This window comes from Colias eurytheme, chromosome 8, assembly GCF_061535395.1.
Source record: "Colias eurytheme isolate Ceu_HAF_F1 chromosome 8, ilColEury1 Martin Lab GWU primary, whole genome shotgun sequence".
NCBI classification, from domain to species: Eukaryota; Metazoa; Arthropoda; class Insecta; order Lepidoptera; family Pieridae; genus Colias; species Colias eurytheme.
In genome coordinates, this window is record NC_142987.1 from 5,863,579 (window position 1) to 5,888,712 (window position 25,134).

Sequence of the window (25,134 nt, forward strand, 5' to 3'; positions counted from 1 at the left end):
ATTTGGACATTTTTTTTCTTCATATTGCCTTATTTTAATGTCGCGTTTAGTTCAGTATTTTAAAAGTAGAAGTAACCAATATTTTCAAGTTAATTACATGGCATGTTATATTGGACTACTAATAAATTTTAATATTTTTGTAGATATTCGTTCAATTATTATGGGATTGTGATTTGTGTAGTTTACAAATAACTTTTTTTAATGTTAATGATGAAAGGTATTTGATAAAAAAAAATAACATGTAATAACATTTTATTCTCCATAAATAATCATAAGATATATATAGAATGAGCAATATAATACACTATTTACAATTTCGTTTAGCTAATATCATCTAGCTGTTGTTGACATTGCATTTTTCCTTATAATAGACTGAACATCGATATGCCAATGTTTTGATAATTCGTCGAGTGAATTTAATAGTGATTTCATCTTATCGTTGTTATTTTTGAGATCACTTATATGAATAAGACTTAAATGTAATGAAACTTTGTTAAGATACTGCAGTCTTTTTAGTAAAGAGTCTCTGAGTTCTTTTATTTGCGTTTGTCGCCAATATTTAAGGTTCCGGCCGATAATTGTAACTATATGCTCCTTGATCTCCTTCAAACACGCTCGTTTCGCAGTGATGGCCTGAAATTAATTATATGTTTATTCATAAAAAATAACATAGGTAACTACTAAACTCTTTTTAAAAATTCAGTTAATTTATAATAATAATGGACACAAAAACTACAAATACATTATGAACCATTAAAATTTACGGATTAAAAATTAAAAATATTGGTATCTAGATAGTACATGTAAATGTGAAGGTTCAAATTAAACATTGGACTCAACCTACGCAAATATGTAATCCATGATAAAGATAATAAATGATTATATGCTAATCAATTTGCTTCAAGCCTTATCAAATACGACATACTCTTATATCTTTAAAGATATTCTCAATAGATTAGGCCTGATACCTATTTATTGGGTCATTATCGTATAAACTTGAGATAAGTGTGAAACGTAAGCTTCATAAGGAAGTTCGCTTTTTTATGTATGAAAAGCAAGCATTTCCTTATATCAAAATCTGTCAAAAATATATAATGCACATCTTTTAACAATAGTAAGGATGCGTTTCCACCAATAATGTGCGAGGAATATGTTTGTAAATAGCCAATAGTATCGCTTCAAAGTGCAAACTAAATGAAGCGATATGATTGGTTTTTACGAACACATTCCTCGCTACACATCCTCGCACATTTTTTGGTGGAAAAGCACCCTTATGCTTCAAATTCCATTTAATGATCAGACTAGTAAACATTGTTTGTGGAAAGCTTGAAATTTATTTTATGAATGAACATGTTGTTCCGTTTAGAGACCTTAACATTAGTAACTCAGGCCCCGGAATCACAAACACAATAGAAAATCTATTGTGTCGTGGACCGATCGGGCCGTTCGGGGCTCAATGGGTTAAATGTTTATATTCGTAAAAAAAATGTTAAGGACTCTCGCACGTGACACGACTCATGATAAAAGATAAGCCGATAATATATTTGCATATTTCAATGAACATTAGTGAAATAGGAAATTTAAATATTTTTTTTTTTCTATTTACCTAAACACAATGCAGGTCGTTTTTCATTTCCTTTACAACTTTATAAAAATAAAGTTTATTTTGATCTATCCGCCATTTAGATAAATTATTCAAATTCTCATTTTTATCAATACATTTTATATAAAAAATTACAAATTTTTAAAGTACACTGGTACAACGAATATAGAAATATTATGTTAGTGGACATGAATATTGCTTTTTAATAAAATGATACTATCTACTCGAGGCAAGCATGATTTCTTTAAATATAATTTACCATATTGTTGGTTCTTCATAATATTTTTTTCTTAAATCAAAGATGCTGTATATCCGCTATGTACTTCTTTTTACTTTGGAGATCTGTCGAGGATTGATTGAAATAGTATCGAATTTAAATGTACCATAAGGATCACATGGATTTTAATTTTTAATACACTATACAGGTAAAATACACTGTACAAAGTATATACTACTAGCTTAAGAAGAAAAAGTCTGTAACATTGTTTAAAAACCTATGCCCTACGCTTTCTTTTAAAACCTATGCGCAAAATTACTGTCTCAAGCTTTCCTTTCTAATTGACTGGCCAGTTGACTTGGTTGGTAGTGGCCCTGCTTTCCAAGCCAGAGGTCGTGGGTTCGATCCCCACCCGGGGCAAATATTTGTGTGATGAACATAGATGTTTGCTCAGTGTCTGGGTGTTATTTATCTATACAAGTATTTATTTAAAATAATATATGTATGTTTATCAGCCATCTGGTTTCCATAACACAAGCGAAAGCTTAGTATGGGATCAGATCGTGCCGTGTGTAAAAATTGTCCCGAAATATTTAAAATATTTATTTAAATTTAAATTATTATAGTGATTCAGTTCACATTAAAATGGGTAATCGATACGTTAAACACCAGAATACGAAATAAATTATTGAGTGTAGATTGTCTATTAATCATTTCCGTTATATAAAATTATATTATTACATATATAGATAAATGTCGTTATCTCCATTTAACATCGACTAACATGTTTTTTAACGAATTCAATTAAATTATCATATTGTTAGACGTAACTTTATACGTAGTTGTCATTATTTCATGACTGAACAAGCTTAGCTGTCGAATACTATAAAATGCCGCTTTCCTTTGAATCGTGGCGCGTCCCGTCCGATTAGGGCCCTTCTGGCCTCCTCCACTCAAGCGACAGCTCAAGCCGAGGTTCGTGGTCCCCGTCAAGGGGGGACGCCCTTGTGCATGTCGCTACCAGGGTGAACCTTCAGTTCACCCCCGCGTCCGCGTTAAAATGTAGAAGCCCTTCTGGCTAACATTGAGAGACACCACACAAAAAAAAAAAAAAAAGAATCGTGGCGCATTCGTACGAATCGTGCCTAGGGGCTCGGATGTTGTTTAAACGACGTTCGACCCAACTACCCTCACTTTGCTAATAGTCGTTGACTTTCTGCGATTTGTTATCAACTACCTACATCAATTAGGTAGCTGTGTAGAATCGCAGCACATTCTTATTACATTCAAATAATGTGTGTAATTTTTAATAATATCTTTTCCCCAAATAAATATCATTATTTTTTCGTACAAAATACGTAATTTTCCAACGTACATAATATTATCATCGCGATACGTTCTTTCATCTGTGTAACCAGCCAAGCAGCGAAAGGGAATTTCTAAACCCCACAATCTTAGCTACAAAAAATAATCTCACAGGTTTTAGTGCAATGATACAACCAAACTATATTATGGTTGATGTTCCGACCGTCCCTCCATACATTTTTGATTACCTCTAAACACTTAACACAGACACTATTTCTTTAAGGTGATTCCTACGATCTGTTCCCAGCCAATGTCCCGCTAGATGGCGCTGAATTCTACATTTCTAGTTTATTTGAGTTTTTGCGTAATTGGAAAAGATTAAGGTCGTAGGAATAGTCATGGCGGTTACTGAATATTATATTTTATTGAAATATGTCATATCATTGCCTTAAAGTCCACCCAATTCGGTAAAAAAATGCATTATAACATCTGTCATTGCATACAGGGTCGTTTACACACACAGACGTATACAAAAATGATAAAGATTTAAGTCTAGATGGCGTGAATGTAAAACAAGTAGGATTGTTATAAAAATAAAAGTTATATTTGTTGGCGTAAACTATTTTGTTGTAATTTTGGGAAATAAATAATGTCAAAATTGATTACAATAAAACGCAGTTTTATTTTATTACATTACACTATTGTTTTTTTTTATCAAAACATGTATTTGAAGTAGCATATACCTATGATATAATATTATGCTAAGAATAATTATTCATACAACAACAAATCTAAAACACTATTTACTATGGAAAAAAACCAGGAAGGTGAAAAAGATATTTACGATTTCGACGCACTCGACTTTTAGTAAAATATAGTAGGTAAAAATTAAACAATGGTAATGTAAATTCTAAACAAACTACTACCAAAATACAATTAGAACAAAAATCATTTGACTTGTTTATTTCACCCAGAGGCCAGAGGCGGCTCGTGACAAAATTGTATAGGTGTTCACTTGAAATAAAACAACGAAAATACAATAGCGTTCGGGATGATTTATTACAAAAAAATGAGCACCACATTTTATAAATGTCTATAACACTAAAAATTACAAAGTACAGGCTATTTCAAAACGAATTCAATGACTAGGTATCAATAATTAGTAAATCACCGAATTTGCATTCGCGAGCGTAGGTATCCATAGTGTTTGTCACTGACGGTCACTGACCTCTATAACTTATAGTTATAGAGGTCAGTGGTGTTTGTTGTGTAAACATGTATGTATTTGAGTAGTTAGTAGCATATTATATTCTGAATTTCTGATCCATGCCTATTCACTCAAAACTAATAACACTAATGATTTGTAACAGTAAATTATTTCAATAGGTAGGTATTTGAACATTTCCCAACAAGACGTAAGAATAATTATTCGTAGGTATACAAGATACAATAACAAATCTAATACACTATTTATTATTTTATTATTTACTAGCGGTCCGCCCCGGCTTCGCCCGTGGTACATGTTTACGTTTTCTCTCCATAAGAAGTAATAGCTAGAGAGCTAGCGCAAAGCTACCTGTATGTATTTGACCAGACCTGGATTTTTGTGTGTTGATTCCCCTATACCTTATACATGAGATGAGGAGTCACTAAGCCCAGAGTGGTGGACGGGGCGCGCGCTTAGGTAAGACAGGTGGAAATTTTTGGCGAACTTTGAAACCATTTGACCACGTCTGCCATTTTGATATTTGAAAATAGATTATTATTACTATCGGAAAATAACAATGGCAGACCATTATCACGCGGATAACATTCTGGCAGACACTTATGAAAGTGCTGAAAAAAATACAATTTTGAAAGTATTTGACCAGATCTGCCATTCATATATTTTATTTATTAGGGTCTTAAAAACTTATTTTCGAAACGGCAGACATTTTCATTGCGTACAGACTTCAGCAGACAACAAAACTTTACAGACTTCAGCAGTCAACAAGACTTAGCTTCTACATGGTCAGATGTTATATGTATTACGTTCCCTGACCTTACATCAATGATTTACTTTATTAATGTTTTTATGGTCATTTACATTTAATTTTGAAAACTATGGAATAAAATTTATAAATTTGATGATACAAAACTAAATATACATTTGTAAAGAATCTCAAATATAAAGTTGTGTTGCAAATAACAAATCATCATTTAAATATTTAGTTTATTTCTTTATTTAAGAAACAATTAACAATTACAAAACAACATAAAAAAACACGCATGCATTTATTGAAATGTTCATTCATCATCACTATCGTATGGCGTTGTGTGACTCGTCTTCATAATCCATTGAATCGGATTCTGTAAAAGTAAAACGTAAATTATATAATAAAAGAAATGAGTCATTATAAACTTACCTAGTAAGGCAATGCCTTTGATGTCGCACGATGCCGCCGCGCCGCCAGTGTAGGTACTTCTGCTGCTACATGAAAATATGCTAGGGTTGCAACAAATGGGAAATAAAACAATTGTGATTATTACTATTATGATGTAATCATTTATTCATATTATGTACATTCAAAACAATTGCTATTATTAAATCTGATGTAATTATTTTTTCATAAATATATAATTATTATTAATTACATAATATATTGCACTGTGAAATATTTACGTATCACTTTATTTTTGATGTTCTTAATTGTCTTTTATAAAATTTAAGTGACGCATTCGCATTGGGATCAACAATCCGATAAGAAAAGAATGGAGACAACATATACATAGCTTTGATTTCAATTCTACAGATACAAAATATACAATCTATCTAAAATGATACAACGGATGTTTCCTGCGTTTTCTCGTCAAAATACCGAAACAACGTAATTATTGTATAGTAGTTGGGCGTGAAAGTAAAAAAACAAATGAAAAGTGTTTTCCATATGATTATTTATTAAATTTACGCGATTAAGAATAATTTCAACGATACAATTTAGTAACCGAGAATTCAGAGGATTAAAGAAAATACCTGCCTGATCATTTTATCAAACTCTAAAAGAATTATGGTTATTTCGCATCACTCGGTTTATTAGTTTGGTAATAATTATTAAAGGTAGTTACAACCCTAGCCATTGAGTCGAACGGTAGGCAACACAATATCGACTTTGTGCGGGTACATATGGTACATTTCTTCTTGCTGTGAAGCGTAACACATTTTGCGATTCATTTATATATATATACTAGCGGTCCGCCCCGGCTTCGCCCGTGGTACATAATATTTACGTTTTCTCTACATAAAAACCATCCTCGTACTTCAAGGAATATAATAAAAAAAGAATGATCGAAATCGGTTCAGCCGTTCTCGAGTTATGCGCTTACCAACACATTTTGCGATTCATTTTTATATATAAGAAGATAAGATTATGTGAAAATAACCAGGAAGGTGAAAAACATATTTACGAAAACATAGTAACATAATATGGCTGTCGCTACAATAATTATATTTCAATTTTATCTTTTTATACCTAGTAGAACTGGCCGACGAATAAAAAAAATCGTATTAGAATAAATACAATAAATTACGGAACAAAAAAAGGATTGTAACTGAATTAGGTATGTTTGTTTCTGGGCGCACCGTTTTCGACGACGCGACGCGCGACGTAAGCGTATAGGTATAGGTACCTACTTTGCTAAAACAAACTAATAAAATTGTGTGTCTGTCTGAAAATTCGGAAAAGCATATTTTGCAAGTTTGTAATTACTTTGATAGTTTACCGATTTATAATATGTAATTGTAAAATTTGTAATTGTATAATATATAATTTGCAATGTGGTGAAATTTCATAAAAATCACGGGCCAATTTTTTGTTTTGAATCCCACCGAAAATATAATTGCGTTATTAGAATAATTAATTACTATACCTACCCACGATCAATTATTACAATATAGTCTCAAATGCATACTAGAGAAATATTGCAATTTGATTCAATTAAAATGCATAGCATACAAAAATAAATTCACAACACAAGAAATTCCGCGCGCAAATCATAGCGCGTGTCAATGAAATCAAGAATGTTTTATATCAAGCCGACGCGGACGACGACGCGACGCCGAACAAAAGTACCTACGACGGACGACCACGCTTCGAGTTGCCAAACAACATGAGTAATAAATTGTTTACAAAAAAAACAAGTTTTCTATTTTTCTGTATGAGTAGACAGAACTTCAAAACGCCACCTGCTACGGTTTATATTATGAACGATTGTTATAAAAATACAAGTTATATTTGTTGGTGTAAACTATTTTATTGATCAATAATTTTGGAATTTAAAATTGTCAACATTGATTACAATAAAACGCAGTTTTATTTTATTACACTATTGTTTTTTTTATCAAAACATGTATTCGAAGTACCATATAATATTATGCTGATCCAAGCATTTTCACTCAAAACTTATATCACTAATGATTTGTAAAAGTAAATTATTTCAATATACATTTCATAACCAACATGTAAGAATAATTATTATTATTCCTACCTACAACAACAAACCTAAAACACTATTTACTATGGGAAAATAACCAGGAAGGTGAAAAACATATTATTATTTACGATTTCGACGCACTCGACTTTTAGTAAAATATAGTAGGTAAACATAATATTATGGTTTTGATTTTTGCTACTAGTATAAGAAAACTGCGTGTTCAAACTACTTGTTTGTCTGTCTGAAAATTCGGAAGTACTTTGGTAGTTTACCGATTTATAATAATATTGTATATATCGTTGTTTAAAAAATATTCAAACACAATAAAATATGATATACTGATTTATCACTGGTTTCAGTGATGAACTGATGAGTCAATTATAGCCACTATACTTTCGTCATACGTGTGTATGATTGATGTGATTTGCAACGTGGTGATATTTCAGAAAAATCACGGGTCAAATTGTCCCACCGAAAATATAACTGCGTTATAAGAATAACTATACCTACGATAAATTATACATAATACAATATAGTCTCAAATGCATACTAGTGAAATATTTTATTTGAATCAATAAAATAAAAAAAAAAATAAAAAATAATAATAATACAAAAATAAATTCACAACACAAGAAAATCCGCGCGCAAATCATAGCGCGTGACAATGAAATCAAGAACTTTCGAGCCGACGCGACGCGGACGACGAAGGAGCCTAACAAAAGTACCTACAATCATAGGCGGCTCGTGACAAAATTGTATGGCCGTGTTCACTTGAAATAAAACAACGAAAATAGGTACCTACAATAGCGTTAGCAGTACAAAAAAAATGAGCACCACATTATAAATGTCTATTTATACACTAAAAATTATAGAGTATTTCAAAACGAATTCAATTATTATTTAGCAATAATTAGAAAATCCCCGAATTTGCATTCGTGATCGTATTCATAGTGTTTGTCTACACTAATATTATAAAGAGGAAAACTTTGTTTGTTTGTTTGATTGTAATGAATAGGCTCATAAACTACTGGACATTTTACCAATGTTTGCAAGTTTGTGATTACTTTGATAGTTTACCGATTTATAATAATTGTATACTTATATCATTGTTTAAAAATATTCAAACACAATATGATATAGGTACTGATTTATCACTGGTTTCAGTGATGAACTGATGAGTCAATGTTAGCCACAATACTAATCACTTTCGTCATACATGTGTATGAACTATGATTGATGTGATTTGCAATGTGGTGAAATTTCATAAAAATCACGGGCCAATTTTTTGTTTTGAATCCCACCGAAAATACATATATTACTAATTGCGTTATTAGAATAATTAATTACTATACCCACGATCAATTATTACAATTTACAATATAGTCTCAAATGCATACTAGAGAAACATTGCAATTTGAATCAATTAAAATGCATAGCATACAAAAATAAATTCACAACACAAGAAATTCCGCGCGCAAATCATAGCGCGTGTCAATGAAATCAAGAATGTAATTTTATATCAAGCCGACGAGCGACGACGCCGAACTAAAGTACCTACAGTACCATTTACCTTCAGTGTACAATACAGTTTACAGACCTACGACGGACGAACAATAATGAGTAATAAATAAAAAAAAACATAGTTTCTAAGGTCATTAGTTTTATTTTATTTTATTGTTATTTTCTTTGAACGATTGGAAATGAAATTACTCAATTTTTACACAGAACTTTGATTTATTAGAATTATGCTCATTATGCATAAGATAACGAACGCGAATGCACGACATCTAGCGCGTCAATGTCTAAACATCGCCTTTCGTTTAGACATTGACGCGCTAGATCTGTAATAAGTATATAGTCTATGCGCTAGATGTCGTGCTTTATGTCGTGTTTCGCTTGGCAAAAGTCACGCACACTACTGTAGAAGTGTCAAATTTTTCCGGTATTTTACTGTTGTTTTTCTAAGTAAATATTGTAAATTATTGATTAAAAAGGTCGAACGCGCACACATTTCATTATAGAGAAGTGATAAAATGATTAGTTTTAAAGAAATAGTGTCTGTGTTAAGTGTTTAGAGGTAATCAAAAATGTATGGAGGGACGGTCGGAACATCAACCTTAAAACTAATCATTTTATCACTTCTCTATAATGAAATGTGTGCGCGTTCGACCTTTTTAATCAATAATTTACAATATTTACTTAGAAAAACAACAGTAAAATACCGGAAAAATTTGACACTTCTACAGTAGTGTGCGTGACTTTTGCCAAGCGAAACACGACATAAAGCACGACATCTAGCGCATAGACTATATACTTATTACAGATCTAGCGCGTCAATGTCTAAACGAAAGGCGATGTTTAGACATTGACGCGCTAGATGTCGTGCATTCGCGTTCGTTATCTTATGCATAATGAGCATAATTCTAATAAATCAAAGTTCTGTGTAAAAATTGAGTAATTTCATTTCCAATCGTTCAAAGAAAATAACAATAAAATAAAATAAAACTAATGACCTTAGAAACTATGTTTTTTTTATTTATTACTCATTATTGTTCGTCCGTCGTAGGTCTGTAAACTGTATTGTACACTGAAGGTAAATGGTACTGTAGGTACTTTAGTTCGGCGTCGTCGCTCGTCGGCTTGATATAAAATTACATTCTTGATTTCATTGACACGCGCTATGATTTGCGCGCGGAATTTCTTGTGTTGTGAATTTATTTTTGTATGCTATGCATTTTAATTGATTCAAATTGCAATGTTTCTCTAGTATGCATTTGAGACTATATTGTAAATTGTAATAATTGATCGTGGGTATAGTAATTAATTATTCTAATAACGCAATTAGTAATATATGTATTTTCGGTGGGATTCAAAACAAAAAATTGGCCCGTGATTTTTATGAAATTTCACCACATTGCAAATCACATCAATCATAGTTCATACACATGTATGACGAAAGTGATTAGTATTGTGGCTAACATTGACTCATCAGTTCATCACTGAAACCAGTGATAAATCAGTACCTATATCATATTGTGTTTGAATATTTTTAAACAATGATATAAGTATACAATTATTATAAATCGGTAAACTATCAAAGTAACCACAAACTTGCAAACATTGGTAAAATGTCCAGTAGTTTATGAGCCTATTCATTACAATCAAACAAACAAACAAAGTTTTCCTCTTTATAATATTAGTGTAGACAAACACTATGAATACGATCACGAATGCAAATTCGGGGATTTTCTAATTATTGCAGCGTTCCCAACCGTACGATAATTATCGTACAAACACGATAATTTGGTGCCTACGTACGATGTACGATAGCATGTTATTATCGTACGCTGATTTTACGATAATTTCTATCAGGCAAAATTCGAGAATTTATATTATTTCACCCATACAAATATGAAATTATGACGTGTTTCATATCGAACTTTCATGGGAACAGTGAAATTTTGTCAGATTGAATTTTAAACTTGGCGCGTTTATTGAACATAAAGTGGAAATGGAATCGGTTCAGGTCTGTAGTCTGTACCACGCGTAAAACCAAAGAGTATAATGAATATTAAGGCACGTAAAACCACGTAAGAGACGTAAAACGTTTGGGTTTCAGTGTCCCGTTGATTTGACAGCGGTAGTTAAACAAAGATTAACTATAGAGAACTTGCATACTTATCAATATTACAATTTATATGATTTATTTATTTATAATTGACTTTATTCTAAAAAGTACGATAATTTCGAACCAAAAACGCCTAATGTACGATAATTTTACGCCCCTGGTACGATAATCAGCTCACTTCAGGTTGCTAACACTGAATTATTGCTAAATAATAATTGAATTCGTTTTGAAATACTCTATAATTTTTAGTGTATAAATAGACATTTATAATGTGGTGCTCATTTTTTTTGTACTGCTAACGCTATTGTAGGTACCTATTTTCGTTGTTTTATTTCAAGTGAACACGGCCATACAATTTTGTCACGAGCCGCCTATGATTGTAGGTACTTTTGTTAGGCTCCTTCGTCGTCCGCGTCGGCTCGAAAGTTCTTGATTTCATTGTCACGCGCTATGATTTGCGCGCGGATTTTCTTGTGTTGTGAATTTATTTTTGTATTATTATTATTTTTTATTTATTTTTTTTATTTTATTGATTCAAATAAAATATTTCACTAGTATGCATTTGAGACTATATTGTATTATGTATAATTTATCGTAGGTATAGTTATTCTTATAACGCAGTTATATTTTCGGTGGGACAATTTGACCCGTGATTTTTCTGAAATATCACCACGTTGCAAATCACATCAATCATACACACGTATGACGAAAGTATAGTGGCTATAATTGACTCATCAGTTCATCACTGAAACCAGTGATAAATCAGTACATATATCATATTTTATTGTGTTTGAATATTTTTTAAACAACGATATATACAATATTATTATAAATCGGTAAACTACCAAAGTACTTCCGAATTTTCAGACAGACAAACAAGTAGTTTGAACACGCAGTTTTCTTATACTAGTAGCAAAAATCAAAACCATAATATTATGTTTCCCTACTATATTTTACTAAAAGTCGAGTGCGTCGAAATCGTAAATAATAATATGTTTTTCACCTTCCTGGTTATTTTCCCATAGTAAATAGTGTTTTAGGTTTGTTGTTGTAGGTAGGAATAATAATAATTATTCTTACATGTTGGTTATGAAATGTATATTGAAATAATTTACTTTTACAAATCATTAGTGATATAAGTTTTGAGTGAAAATGCTTGGATCAGCAGGTACTTCAAATACATGTTTTGATAAAAAAAACAATAGTGTAATAAAATAAAACTGCGTTTTATTGTAATCAATGTTGACAATTTTAAATTCCAAAATTATTGATCAATAAAATAGTTTACACCAACAAATATAACTTTTATTTTTATAACAATCGTTCATAATATAAACCGTAGCAGGTGGCGTTTTGAAGTTCTGTCTACTCATACAGAAAAATGGAAAACTTGTTTTTTTTGTAAACAATTTATTACTCATGTTGTTTGGCAACTCGAAGCGTGGTCGTCCGTCGTAGGTACTTTTGTTCGGCGTCGCGTCGTCGTCCGCGTCGGCTTGATATAAAACATTCTTGATTTCATTGACACGCGCTATGATTTGCGCGCGGAATTTCTTGTGTTGTGAATTTATTTTTGTATGCTATGCATTTTAATTGAATCAAATTGCAATATTTCTCTAGTATGCATTTGAGACTATATTGTAATAATTGATCGTGGGTAGGTTTAGTAATTAATTATTCTAATAACGCAATTATATTTTCGGTGGGATTCAAAACAAAAAATTGGCCCGTGATTTTTATGAAATTTCACCACATTGCAAATTATATATTATACAATTACAATTACAATTATTATAAATCGGTAAACTATCAAAGTAATTACAAACTTGCAAAATATGCTTTTCCGAATTTTCAGACAGACACACAATTTTATTAGTTTGTTTTAGCAAAGTAGGTACCTATACCTATACGCTTACGTCGCGCGTCGCGTCGTCGAAAACGGTGCGCCCAGAAACAAACATACCTAATTCAGTTACAATCCTTTTTTTGTTCCGTAATTTATTGTATTTATTCTAATACGTTTTTTTTATTCGTCGGCCAGTTCTACTAGGTATAAAAAGATAAAATTGAAATATAATTATTGTAGCGACAGCCATATTATGTTACTATGTTTTCGTAAATATGTTTTTCACCTTCCTGGTTATTTTCACATAATCTTATTCTTATATATAAAAATGAATCGCAAAATGTGTTGGTAAGCGCATAACTCGAGAACGGCTGAACCGATTTCGATCATTCTTTTTTTATTATATTCCTTGAAGTACGAGGATGGTTTTTATGTAGAGAAAACGTAAATATTATGTACCACGGGCGAAGCCGGGGCGGACCGCTAGTATATATATATAAATGAATCGCAAAATGTGTTGGTAAGCGCATAACTCGAGAACGGCTGAACCGATTTCGATAATTCTTTTTTTATTATATTCCTTGAAGTACGAGGATGGTTCTTATGTAGAGAAAACGTAAACATGTACCACGGGCGAAGCCGGGGCGGACCGCTAGTCTTATATATAAAAATGAATCGCAAAATGTGTTGGTAAGCGCATAACTCGAGAACGGCTGAACCGATTTCGATAATTCTTTTTTTATTATATCCCTTGAAGTACGAGGATGGTTCTTATAGCTAGAGAGCTAGTTAGTTTAGTTTTAGTGCAGTGGCAGTGTAAATGTTGTTGTTGAGGTTATGTAAATTTAACACTTTAGTTAACTACCAAGATATAAAGAAATGAGGATAGGACACAATAACTATTGGTTGAGGTATTTATATGGAAAACACTTTTCATTTGTTTTTTTACTTTCACGCCCAACTACTATACAATAATTACGTTGTTTCGGTATTTTGACGAGAAAACGCAGGAAACATCCGTTGTATCATTTTAGATAGATTGTATATTTTGTATCTGTAGAATTGAAATCAAAGCTATGTATATGTTGTCTCCATTCTTTTCTTATCGGATTGTTGATCCCAATGCGAATGCGTCACTTAAATTTTATAAAAGACAATTAAGAACATCAAAAATAAAGTGATACGTAAATATTTCACAGTGCAATATATTATGTAATTAATAATAATTATATATTTATGAAAAAATAATTACATCAGATTTAATAATAGCAATTGTTTTGAATGTACATAATATGAATAAATGATTACATCATAATAGTAATAATCACAATTGTTTTATTTCCCATTTGTTGCAACCCTAGCATATTTTCATGTAGCAGCAGAAGTACCTACACTGGCGGCGCGGCCGCGGCATCGTGCGACATCAAAGGCATTGCCTTACTAGGTAAGTTTATAATGACTCATTTCTTTTATTATATAATTTACGTTTTACTTTTACAGAATCCGATTCAATGGATTATGAAGACGAGTCACACAACGCCATACGATAGTGATGATGAATGAACATTTCAATAAATGCATGCGTGTTTTTTTATGTTGTTTTGTAATTATTGTTAATTGTTTCTTAAATAAAGAAATAAACTAAATATTTAAATGATGATTTGTTATTTGCAACACAACTTTATATTTGAGATTCTTTACAAATGTATATTTAGTTTTGTATCATCAAATTTATAAATTTTATTCCATAGTTTTCAAAATTAAATGTAAATGACCATAAAAACATTAATAAAGTAAATCATTGATGTAAGGTCAGGGAACGTAATACATATATATACATCTGACCATGTAGAAGCTAAGTCTTGTTGACTGCTGAAGTCTGTAAAGTTTTGTTGTCTGCTGAAGTCTGTACGCAATGAAAATGTCTGCCGTTTCGAAAATAAGTTTTTAAGACCCTAATAAATAAAATATATGAATGGCAGATCTGGTCAAATACTTTCAAAATTGTATTTTTTTCAGCACTTTCATAAGTGTCTGCCAGAATGTTATCCGCGTGATAATGGTCTGCCATTGTTATTTTCCGATAGTAATAATAATCTATTTTCAAATATCAAAATGGCAGACGTGGTCAAATGGTTTCAAAGTTCGCCAAAAATTTCCACCTGTCTTACCTAAGCGCGCGCCCCGTCCACCACTCTGGGCTTAGTGACTCCTCATCTCATGTATAGTAGGTATAGGGGAATCAACACACAAAAATCCAGGTCTGGTCAAATACATACAGGTAGCTTTGCGCTAGCTCTCTAGCTATTACTTCTTATGGAGAGAAAACGTAAACATGTACGGGCGAAGCCGGGGCGGACCGCTAGTAAATAATAAAATAATAAATAGTGTATTAGATTTGTTATTGTATCTTGTATACCTACGAATAATTATTCTTACGTCTTGTTGGGAAATGTTCAAATACCTACCTATTGAAATAATTTACTGTTACAAATCATTAGTGTTATTAGTTTTGAGTGAATAGGCATGGATCAGAAATTCAGAATATAATATGCTACTAACTACTCAAATACATACATGTTTACACAACAAACACCACTGACCTCTATAACTATAAGTTATAGAGGTCAGTGACCGTCAGTGACAAACACTATGGATACTAAAGCCGCGTATAAACTAAGCGCGGCAAACCATCGAACATAGGCGCGCGCGGCGGCCGCGCACTATGTAGACGGGATCGCCGCGCGCGGCGACGCGAACATTGCCGCGCTCGAACGTGCCGCGGGGCGATCCGCTCACTGTCGGTTTTTGAGACCGCATCAAAGGAGCTTCAGGCGTTCGCTCGCGCGCCGTGTGGACGGTTTGTAGTTTTGGTGATTCGGCTCGCGCGGCGTATACGTAAAAATGGACAACGAAAAGTGCCGTTTACTAATACAATTGTATGGCGCTAATGAATTTTTGTGGAACAGCAAATCCTCCCAATACCACAATAAATCGCTGAGGTATGATGCGTGGGTAGAAATCAGTAAGAAAATGGATATACCTATTCCTGACTTGAAAAAGAAAATGACTACACTTTTGGCGTCCTACAGAAGAGATGTTCGTGATGGATCGCCTGCCGCGCGCGGCAACTACGTTCAACTTAAAATATATCTACATATTGGCTCGCGCAGCAAATGAACGTCAACTCTGGTCGAACATTGGCTCGCGCGGCTGCCGCGCTTAATTTATACGCACCTCTACGCTCGCGAATGCAAATTCGGTGATTTACTAATTATTGATACCTAGTCATTGAATTCGTTTTGAAATAGCCTGTACTTTGTAATTTTTAGTGTTATAGACATTTATAAAATGTGGTGCTCATTTTTTTGTAATAAATCATCCCGAACGCTATTGTATTTTCGTTGTTTTATTTCAAGTGAACACCTATACAATTTTGTCACGAGCCGCCTCTGGCCTCTGGGTGAAATAAACAAGTCAAATGATTTTTGTTCTAATTGTATTTTGGTAGTAGTTTGTTTAGAATTTACATTACCATTGTTTAATTTTTATTTTGTATTTGCAGTAAAATAAAAAGATGAAAAACTTCATTAGGTATATTGTACGACACCTCACTCTGAATCGCGCTAGCGAAATTTTTTCGTTATAGAGCACATATACAACTTTCGGACAATCTTCATTGAGGCCGGCCGGCAAATCGAGTATGTCGAGAAACTTCACTTATTCGATGGAGGTATTCTACCTTCCTTCCTCCACAGTTGTGGGACCCCGACGTGCATTGAACACGCAGCTTTCTGATACTAGTAGCTAATATCAAAACCACAGATATGTCTGTGATCAAAACCATAATAATATTTTTACCTATTATTTTACTAAAAGTCGAGTGCATCGAAATCGTAAATATGTTTTTCACCTTCCTGGTTTTTTTTCCATAGTAAATAGTGTTTTTGATTTGTTGTTGTATGAATAATTATTCTTACTTGTTGGTTATGAAATGTATTTTGAAATAATTTACTTTTACAAATCATTAGTGATATTAGTTTTGAGTGAAAATGCTTGGATCAGCATAATATCATATTTGCTACTTCAAATACATGTTTTGATAAAAAAAAACAATAGTGTAATGTAGGTAATAAAATAAAACTGCGTTTTATTGTAGGTAATCAATTTTGACATTATTTATTTCCCAAAATTACAATAAAATAGTTTACGCCAACAAATATAACTTTTATTTTTATAACAATCCTACTTCCTACTAATGCGAAAGTTCATACATGTTTCAAAAGAAAAACTTTTACTTTTACTATTATTTCAATTTATCCGGTTTAATTAAGACTTAATATTGATACATATGATCATTATAAATACAAATAGGAATTAACAATATAACGAATACGTGGCACAACTAAAATTTTACCGATACCACCCGTGGTCATTCTCCTTTGTGGGTCATTTGTAACAGGATGGCGGTTCTACAGCGAAACAAGAAAAATGATGGTCAGAACGCTGATACCGGATACCTTAAGATACTGTAATATAAAATATTACTAGATTAGATAAAATATTATAGGTAGTATCTTCACCGTGTGTGACGCGCTTTACATTCACGCCATCTAGAGTTAAATCTTTATCATTTTTGTATACGTCTGTGTGTGTAAACGACCCTGTATGCAATGACAGATGTTAAAACGCATAATTTTACCGAATTGGGTGGATTTTAAGGCAATGATATAACATATTTCAATAAAATATAATATTCAGTAACCGCCATGACTATTCCTAGGTTTGATGACTATTCCAATTACGCAAAAACTCAAATAAACTAGAAATGTAGAATTCAGCGCCATCTAGCGGGATATTGGCTGGGAACAGATCGTTGCAATCACCTTATGACAACGAATTTCGCCACCTAAATACCCTAATCACAAAAAATCTCACATGTTTAGCGTCATTTTTAAAACTCTCTTTTTAAAGATATTAATGTAATACACGAGCGGGAATACACAAAGTACTATTTATTACTGTAACTTGTAAGTAACAATTTCACAAGTTTACCCAAAGATAATTTTATCAAATTAGTGTATTGTCATCGGTCCTCAATAAATCTACAAAGTTTGAACGAAATCTGGCCGTTTAGGCCGGCCACATACATCAGTTTTCCTGATACGTTTTCCTGATCCGTTTTCCGAATCAGGGCCTCCGAACGCAGTAAATTCATACAAAAGCAATGAATGACACATTCGATAACTTTCCGTACGGTTTTTTCTCCGTCCGTTCTTTCCGAATGCAAGCCCATGCATCAGGAATTCCTGACGGAAAAAAAACGAAACGGATGCAAAGCTTACATACATTTGGTATGGCCCGCCACACACATTCGAAATTCCGAACGGAACATCAGTCAGCGCAGCACGATCGAGCTGAGCGGACCCGTACCGTAGTTATTGTTGGGACACCCACGAATACGTAATATTTAATTATTATTCATGATGAGTGACATTGAACAGTTAATAATTGGTGTAGAGGGGTACCCATGCCTGTGGGACCTTAATAACGAAGATTATCATAACAGGGATATGAAAGATCTTGCTTGGCAACAAAATGCTCTAGGCGATAAAATGAACATGATAAAACTTTTTACAAAATAAACATAATTATTTATTTCATAACTATTGTTATTACATATATAGTCCATTGAAATGTTACATTTTTTAGGCCTAATCTTGCGTTTTTTAGAGGACGTAATTTTATTTTTTTGATATGTAGGGGGGGTCAGTGTGAAGCTAAAACCAAGTTTGTGGGGGTGATTTGTGGGGGTGATTTGTGGGGTGCCATCTTGAAAAAAGCGGTTGAAATTTGGTTTGGAAAAATCGGTTTTTACGATATATCTCTTACACTATTTATCCGATAATTTTTTTTTTAACATTATTTGTTGTAAATTAAATTCTCTACAACTTTGGTCCAGTAAGTTTTTGTTGTAGAACTATAAATAAAAAAGTTATAAGCGAAAATGTTCATTAATTAGAGTAATTTATATTTTTCAACAAAACTTTTTTTTTATCATTTTACGAAGAAATGATATCAGATCATTTTTGTAGATTGTATTTCGAGGAACAACTTTTGTATACGAAATTCATGCTTCTTCCAAACGTGTGCACTCCACTGAAGCTACTCCAAGACTAATCTCGATATTCCGAACGGAAAAAAAAGGATGTGTGTGGTAGTCGTACGGAATTTTTCGTGATACGGTTTCCGAATCAGGAAAACTGATGTATGTGGCCGGCCTTAAAGTGGGTCAAAATCGCGCCCAAAGAAGTCGGTTACAAACAAACATACAAACATACAGGTGAAGCTAATAAAAAGCGTGTAAAAATAAATAAACAAACATCTTACCGCAGTCCCCTGGCACATGGCGAGTCTCACTGTAAAGTGTGCGGGTGCGCCTATAGAGCGCAGCGCGAGCGCGACCAGCCCGCTCGCCGACACGCGCCGGTCGAACGGGTACGCGCGGCTGTCTAGCTCCGCGTTACTGCGAACACAACTATATTGAACCCGTTGCATGAAGAAATTAAAGACTTTAACAGATTTTAAACGCGATTTTAATCGCTCATTTCTAAATGAATACTCGCGTAAAATCTAAATCAAAATTATGGAAATCCGTATAGCACGTATTAATTACACTTATTTAAGCAGCTTTTTAAATTGGTATTATAATATATTTATTGTTAATACGGAATGTGGCAGCTTTACTGCGACTTTGTCTGCGTTGTGTTATGAATAAAAGCAGCCCTTCCGCACAGTCGGGGCTAAAGCTATATTCAGATAGTGTCCGACCGAAAGTTCGGTTTCGGTTTCGGTTTCGGCTGAGTTTCGGCCAAAAATCAAGTTTCGGCCGCAGTTTCGGTTTCGGCCAGAATCAGCCGAAACTTTTGCCGAAACCGAAACTTATTTCGCAAGTTCAGTGAACTTAGTTCACACACGTTCACGCTCGCCTAACTTCGTTTTCCTCGGCAACGCTTTGACGGACGCTGTCAAAGCGTTGGTTGACCCACGCTGGTGGAAACAATTTTTGATTATCTATGTTGAGATTGGAACTGGGTGTAATAGTAATTATTATTTTTATATAAGAGGTACCTAAAAGAGACTGATTATTCTTCTAAGTACAAATACCAATCCAAAGTATTAAAGACTCTTTAATAAAGAGAAAGATCTCAAAATACCAATACTTAGTATTTAAAGTAACAGTAAGAACTACTGATTAGATGACTGATTTTACTGAGAACTTAATTTGAAAAAATAATAAAAATTAAACTTGTTATTATTAATATGTATTTTAAAAATATTATTTTTTTTATTTTATCTATACATATAATAAATCTGTAGAAGGGTCATTTCTGTACATTGAAAATATTGAAAAAATAAATAGCAGGGGATGTTACTGGATCGATACCAAACCCAAATATGTGATTTAAAAAATTTTTGTCTGTCTGTCTGTCTGTCTGTCTGTCTGTATGTGAAGACATCACGTGAAAACTACCGGTTCGATTTCGATGAAACTTGGTATAATTATACCTTATTATCCTGGGCGTAAAATAGGATACTTTTTATCCTGGGAAAATACGTAGAAAAAAAATTAATCTTAATTTTTCAGTTTTATCCATAGACGTTGTTCTGTAGAACCGCGAACACGTTGCGTATTATTATAGGCCTAGCCGTATTTGGGTCCAATAGATATTTATAAGATGCCATTGTCAGAGTTACTCAAAATGGAGAAATAAACCATCCACGCGAAGACCGACATCCGCGCGGACGGAGTCGCGGGCGGAAGCTAGTATTAAATAAATGATAACAACAAATTTCATATACTGTGTTTTCATTTCATGCCCTAATTAAGGCAAAATAATAGGTAAAATGCACCAAAGTTCAGTATTTTTAGAAATTTCATACTTGACCGCGTGAGTTTCGGTTTCGGTTTCGGTTTCGGCCGAAACTGAAGCCACGGCCGAACATTCGGTTTCGGTTTCGGTTTCGGCCTGGAAACCAGTTTCGGTCGGACACTATATTCAGAATAAACTAATCGTAAAAAATGTGTGCGTGTACTAGTGTACACATTTTTCAAAAAATAATTTACTATATGCAACTTTACAGAAATACGTCGAAACACACGTGGTAGGGATAAGAAAAAGATGGCGCGTAACGAAAAAATGTTACACAAAATTTTTTTCCAGCCCCGATAAAGAAGTTTCACTTCAATAATTTTCAAACTATTCTACCAAAATTTTAATTCAAAACAAAGCCCAAATAATTTTTATTGTTTGTTTAATCTAAGTATATTCTAAATATTTTTTTTTATAATCAATATAAATCCACCAATCACCAAATCAATATAAACTTACCCATTAGGCGGGAACACGAGTATAGTAGGATACGCTGTAGGCGTGTAGTGCCACGGCAGATCATGTCTAAGCACATCTATCCGCGCCGCTTGCGTCTTCACTCCGCACGCGTGTAGCAACCGCGTGGCTTCTGCTAGCGCACGGGTTGCGTGCGCACCGCAACCCCCGCCGCACACCGCTACTAGTGTTAGCTGAAATTGAGTACTTTTTAGTCAATTTGTAGAGGAAGTTTTATAAATTAAACAAAATAACTAATGCAGTTAGAAAAAAAACACGCTTCGACTTGATAAATTTGTATGTAATTTGATCCTTGATAAAGTATTAAATTTTAAAGTGGGTCAAAATCGAGTATCATGGAGTCGGGTTCATACAAACATACAAGCTTACATGTGAAGCTAATATACGCGTGTCAAATACCCACGCACGAACAATATACCTTCAATGTGTAATAGTTCCAAACATGCTTAAAAGAAAACTTTTCTTTTTATGTACCTGGGGCCTTAGACAAAGTAACAATTAAAAAACAATAACGAAGTTAGAAAAGGCAAAAATGTATGGGATTGACATACGCCGCGTTAGATCACATGGTCTATCTAATGTCAATCCCATACATTTTTACTTTTCTAACTTCGTTATCGTTTTTTAATTGTTACTTTGTCTACGGGCCCTGTATAGAGAAGTTAAATAGATGTCGAAGAATTATTAAAATAACCTATAAGGTGGTTTAAAAATAATAGAAATATGTCGGTAGACCTTTCAGCGTATATAAGACTTATAATATATATTTATCTTTATCGTATTTATATATTTATCTTTTTTCAATTCATCCGAATTTCCAGCAGGGGTTTTATCTTAACTGGGTAATTGTTAAGTTCGATGTCATATAGTGTGTGTTAGAAACATTATAATAAGTAATAATATATGCATTGGCAATAGAGATATCATGTACATTACCCATTTCCTACGTTTGAACATACCGTTATATAATTAGGATACTATTTTGGAATTATCACCATGATTAATCTGGTGAAATCTCATATCATAAGAATAATATCATGACTTTGTGTTTATTATTATCATTACTATCATTCGAAACGTCATCGTCTAGACAGGATATTAATAGCTAATTCCTTTTAATCAAAAACCATTAACAACGATTACAGCATAATTTGAGAAATATTTGTCATGAACCATTAACAAAAATTACATATTTGATTAGCGTGGAAATAAATCCAACTATCCTCTCTAAAACAGAAATTTAGAATCAGGCTGCAGGCTGCAGGTTGATTGAAAATAATATTATGTACCTATCTACCACCAAATATTTGAAATTTAAATAGAAAAGCTAAGAAATGAAGTTCAATATGACATGACTATACGAAAGCTTTTCTTGCATGCTAACATGATAACATTGGTTATGCAAAAACTGTAATAGATTATTGTATCTAATTTTGATCTTTTAAATACTTAGTTAATATGCTGGTTCGTAATTTCCATTTTTTATCTGAATAAAGATAGATAGATAACCATCGTAAACCTATTTTGTTTACGATGGTTATCTGTCGGTGTTTACCTATGAATCATGAAAAGATAATATCATAATAGATTTTCTGATTTATAATAATTATTATCTTGTACATGAACTCGGTCACAAATAGTTGCCTTAGTAACGAGGTATGAAAGAGTTAAAATTGTACCCCGATCAGGCTAGGTAGAATAAAGCCCAGTATTCATGGTTAAAATTTGTTTAGTAATAAAGTTGAATAAACCTGTTGAGGAATTGCTGGCGAAATTCCGCGTTGTACAGTGGGTAAGTGAAGTGAAGTCCCATGTCCCCAAGTGGGGTAAGGGGCAGATGCATTATACATCTGTTTCACTGATCGATTTTCTTTAGGGACAAGTAGGTGATCAGTCTTCTGTGTCCTACCAGACCAAGACATTTTTTTTCTTCGTCTCCACCGGGAATCGAACCGAGGACCCCTCGGTGCTACGCTCACGCGTCAACCACTGTACCGAGGAGGCGGTCAGTGTCTGTACATCGGGTAACGCAAGTTGAAATGTTCTTATGTTCAATTGTTACTCAACAAATGTTTTACCAAAAATACTTATAATTAAACCTCATCACAGACATACAAACAATAATTTAAAAAAACTATATTTTTGGCTTCGATGTCGATTGTAGATCACGATATCAAGCATTCTTTAAAAAAAATATTCAATGTACAGTTTTGACTTTCCAACGAATTATACTATTAAGGGCCGATTTTTCAATCCCGAGATAAACAGTCTAATAACTACCCCTCGAATAGATTTATTCAATTACTAGCGGTCCGCCCCGGCTTCGCCCGTGGTAGGTACATATTTACGTTTTCTCTACATGAAAACCATCCTCGTACTTAAAGGAATATAATAAAAAAAGAATTATCGAAATCGGTTCAGCCGTTCTCGAGTTATGCGCTTACCAACACATTTTGCGATTCATTTTTATATATAAAGATTTATCTAACTCATATCGGCTCGCCTATTTTTCAATCGTGATTTATTTGATCTGACCAAATATTTCCATATTGGCAGCTCTGCTCTCGGAGTGGCGAAACAAACATATTAAATTAGTCAGGTTAGAGCGGGATAGAGTCAACTCTTGCAATTTGTCAACAACCGTCATTATGACTCACGTCAGGAGTGCATTTTAAGTTTGTCTTGTATTGCTCTTGTCTTCTATGATTGTTGATTGTTGTTTTGATTCGAGTAAAGAGTTTGGTTAAATTTGTGTTTCAATTTATATATTTTACGATGGAAACGACATACTTAAAGGCAGCGTTCGGCTAATTTTCAATGGCATGGTCATCAGTACTATCAGAAACATCATTTCAATATGATTTTAATTTTTAATCTTCTTATATATAAAAATGAATCGCAAAATGTGTTGGTAAGCGCATAACTCGGGAACGGCTGAACCGATTTCGATAATTCTTTTTTTATTATATTCCTTGAAGTACGAGGATGGTTTTTATGTAGAGAAAACGTAAATATGTACCACGGGCGAAACCGGGGCGGACCGCTAGTTGATAATAATTATATAGAAAGAGGTTTAATTGTTAATAATTCTACGCTCTATGTTATGACATACGAAAATATCCCAAATTTGACGCGTCAGTTGTCAACTCAAACGCCTAACCGTCGAATAGCGCGCTATCTGGCCGTTGGAGCGGCAAATAGATTTATTCCTCAAATAACGTAGTTATTCGATAGATAAGTCCTATTCGTCTATTGAAAAATTGAATGTTTTGTTGACTGAAGAATAAAGTCTATCTAGCTGTTTATCTGGGCATTGAAAAATCGGCCCTAAAAATATTTATCTTAAAGTTTTAGATTTAAGTTTAAGATCTTCTTGAATTTTTCAAATATTGTTTGATTATTTATACTCTGATTCAAATATGAGATAGATTAGAGAAAATTCTATGTTATTCTTCATACATGAATTTTATTAATCATTGAGATCATTTTTTTTCAGTACATATTATTAATACTGACTATTATAAAATGACTTAGACTGTTATGTGCCCATCCCATCCTGAATTCTCTAAAATAGGCTTGTAGAAATTTATCATGTTTGTATTAGCTATCAGTTAAACCACACTTCGTATTTTCACTTTTTAGCAAATTCAAGGA

At 33.1% G+C, this 25,134-nt stretch overlaps 1 protein-coding gene across 1 annotated transcript in view; it reads right to left on the minus strand.

The window, feature by feature from the left end:
• Window positions 1-235: 235 nt before the first annotated feature.
• The window catches only part of LOC149906531 (thioredoxin domain-containing protein 11), a 34,115-nt gene continuing 9,216 nt past the window's right edge, over window positions 236-25,134 (minus strand). The window contains exons 10-12 of the mRNA XM_090104657.1: window positions 21,463-21,653; window positions 19,460-19,595; window positions 236-633 (exon numbers count right to left, since the gene is read on the minus strand). Coding sequence (XP_089960783.1) covers window positions 331-633; window positions 19,460-19,595; window positions 21,463-21,653 — 630 coding nt within the window. The 3' untranslated portion in view covers window positions 236-330. The remainder of the gene's footprint in view (window positions 634-19,459; window positions 19,596-21,462; window positions 21,654-25,134) is intronic.